General features: G+C 46.2%; 1 protein-coding gene across 1 annotated transcript in view; it reads right to left on the bottom strand.

Moving 5' to 3' along the window:
- The window catches only part of LOC103923133 (glucosamine-6-phosphate isomerase 1), a 3,610-nt gene extending 844 nt beyond the window's left edge, over positions 1–2,766 (bottom strand). The window contains exons 1-3 of the mRNA XM_009331388.1: positions 2,695–2,766; positions 1,392–1,574; positions 570–754 (exon numbers count right to left, since the gene is read on the bottom strand). Coding sequence (XP_009329663.1) covers positions 570–754; positions 1,392–1,574; positions 2,695–2,710 — 384 coding nt within the window. The 5' untranslated portion in view covers positions 2,711–2,766. The remainder of the gene's footprint in view (positions 1–569; positions 755–1,391; positions 1,575–2,694) is intronic.
- Between the last annotated feature and the right edge of the window lie 6 nt (positions 2,767–2,772).

Here is a 2,772-nt window from a genome sequence, read left to right as displayed (position 1 = left end):
ACATCTCTGTCATCCTCCGCAGAGGCACTTCACTGTATCACAAATCTGTTTGCTCTGGCTGCATTTTATTTGTCAATTAAATCACAGCCTGGTGGGTCATTTTAATGATTCGGATCCTTTGAGCTCCCGTTAGGCACCTATATGCTGAGACTTAACAAGTATAAATCAAGGTATAGACTCAATGAAAAGCTATCCCATACAGTTTTCATGATCTGCTGGAGTAACATCAAGTCAACCAGCGATTCTTGCAGTTATTTCCCCAGATGAGACTCTTAACCAAAGACATCCTCCCAAACCTTTCTAGCTCCCTGTGGATAACAACTGTACTGCAGGGTTACACAAACCCAAGTGTTAGTAGAGCAAAAATGGAAGACAGAGCAAGAGCCTTTCCATGCTGTTGCAGGATGCAAGAGAACAGGAGGATCAGGTATTCGCTGCCTGTGGCAGGAAGAGTGTAAGCTGGCCTATGCCAGCAGGGTGCAATGCTGCTCCAAGACTGGATAATCTTTAGCTACTCCAGGAAGCCCTGCTCAAGAGCTACTGTCTGAAGTCACTGCTTTTCTCCTAACCTCTCTGGCATCCATGACAGTGCCCACTCCGACCGTCAAAGCCATTGTGGGGACTTTGGAGAGGTCACCATCAAAGAACCTGGCGTTAGCCAACATAGTATTCATAGCCAAGGTCTTCACTCGCGTCCTGGATACCAAACTTGATCCAGGCTCATTGAAGGCAACGTGACCGTCGGGGCCAATACCTGTGACAGAGACAGTTTGAGAAGTAGGTCAGTGGCTGCAATGGTTATTGTAGGAAGCAGAACCAGCAGCACTCCTATTAGAAGGACATTCAGTGCTTCAGGAATAGATACAGATCTGAGAAAATACAATTTTTCTGTTCAAGCTTAAATTTGCTTCTGGTAGGAATGACAGCAAAAGCCCCCTCTGAAATCAACAAAGACTCTTCCCTAATTGTGCTGGGACAAGAAGACAACAAGTGGATGGCAGAATCTTAAGGCAAACTGATGGGAAAAGCTTGCGCTGAGCTCCTGTTGGCTCAGAGGACTCTGGCTACTCCTAGCAGTTTTAGCACTGGCAATTGTAATACATTTTGTATTTGGTACAATTTTAGCCCTGCCTGTTTCTCCTGCTCATCGTTTCCTGAACAATTCACTTACTGGATCGAAATACTTAAACCTGGGGGAGCGGTACATTGGGAGACAAGGCTGCCAGCACGCGAGCGCCCAGGGCGATGGTGTATGGGTTGGCTTTCACTGCAAATCCACTGAACTGCATTGAAAATGGACTCTCCTGATTGATAATAAATGAGATAGCTGGTGGAGGAAAGGCAGTGCTTCCTGCCAGTGTTTAGAGACCACTAGTCCTTCGGGTTTTCACCTCCAACAAAGAGTTCAATTCCTCCAGCCGCTTTGATTTTATCCTCAAATGCGTCACACTCTGCCTGTAGATCAGGTGCATTTCCATCCAAAATGTGAACGTTTTCTGCCGAGATGTCAATGTGCTTAAAGAAGTTATTCCACATGAAGGAATGGTAACTTTCTGGGTGATCCCTTGGGAGACCTGGTAACAGAGCATGCACGGGACTAAGACCAACTGAAAGAATATCACTCGTAACGTAAACCACCTATACGCCCTTGCAGTGGCTTTGGTAATAGAGCACTGCTTTCTCTGTCATTTGTGACTCCCTCGACTTTCATAAGTTGTTTTTATTTCCCTAAATAGCAAAATTAAATCAATCACAATAGCTCCTATAAGACACGTGCTCATACTAACATGCAACGGATGTTCAAGAAAAGCAGGCATGCACTGTGCCTCATCTGTTCCTACCTCTTCAGCATTCCTACCAGTTTGTGTTAGCAAGAACGGTTAAAAAACCATGCAGAAGCCTGGGAAATAACTTACTGCATATTTCCCCCCCCCTTGAATGCTATAAACCCACACTATTCCCTATTGCTATTCCCTGCCTATTCCCTAATGCTGCTTGATTAGGATTGTTCACAGAAAAACTTCTCGGCCAGGGTAAAATTGGCATTAGCAAATACTTAGCCTGTATGGTTTTCACCTTTGGAGCTTTAGGCTTGCCCACTAATCTCTCTGTACTCTTTCTTCTGAAGAGCCTATTTCATCACAGCTTCATAAACGAAATGGTCCTCTGCTATCTTAACAGGAGTGCACGTCGGGTACGGAAGGGCACTCAGACAGGTAGCACATTGCTCTTTATACGAGACCTGGAGCCAAAGTGACCTTTATAATCCCAGGGCAAAGATGGTAGTTAATATTGTATGCTATCTCAGATTGCAATGACAAGATGGATCCCCAGCTGATCAATACCTAAGCTCAGGTGAAATACAGCAGTGTCTAGCGCGTATAACACCAGGCAGCACCCGATACTCTTTAGTATTTCTTACACAGGTTTTAAAATTGTCCCCGTTAACTCCCTTGGCTAACGCGGATTTTATCCTTCCCACCTGAAGTCTTTTGCAGGTGGGATTTTCTGCACCCACCATGCGCTAACAAGACTATCGGGCTGCGGTACCGAGAGCTGGGGGCACGCCAGCCCCTCCAGCAGGCTGGCGGCCCTGCCTCAGTAACGGGACGTTTACGCTATACGGACAGAGATACTTAAGATACAGAAAGACGGATAACGAAAGCCAAATGCTTCTCCTGCGCGGGCACTCACCCACGTACTCGTCCATGTTGAAGGTTTTCACGTACTTGAAGGAGAGGTCCCCGTTCCGGCAGTACTCCACCAGCTTCC

The sequence above is a fragment of the Pygoscelis adeliae genome, unplaced genomic scaffold, assembly GCF_000699105.1.
Source record: "Pygoscelis adeliae isolate BGI_AS28 unplaced genomic scaffold, ASM69910v1 Scaffold108, whole genome shotgun sequence".
NCBI lineage: Eukaryota > Metazoa > Chordata > Aves > Sphenisciformes > Spheniscidae > Pygoscelis > Pygoscelis adeliae.
Note: the sequence above shows the minus strand (reverse complement) of the source record. Positions and strands in the feature narration are given on the sequence as shown.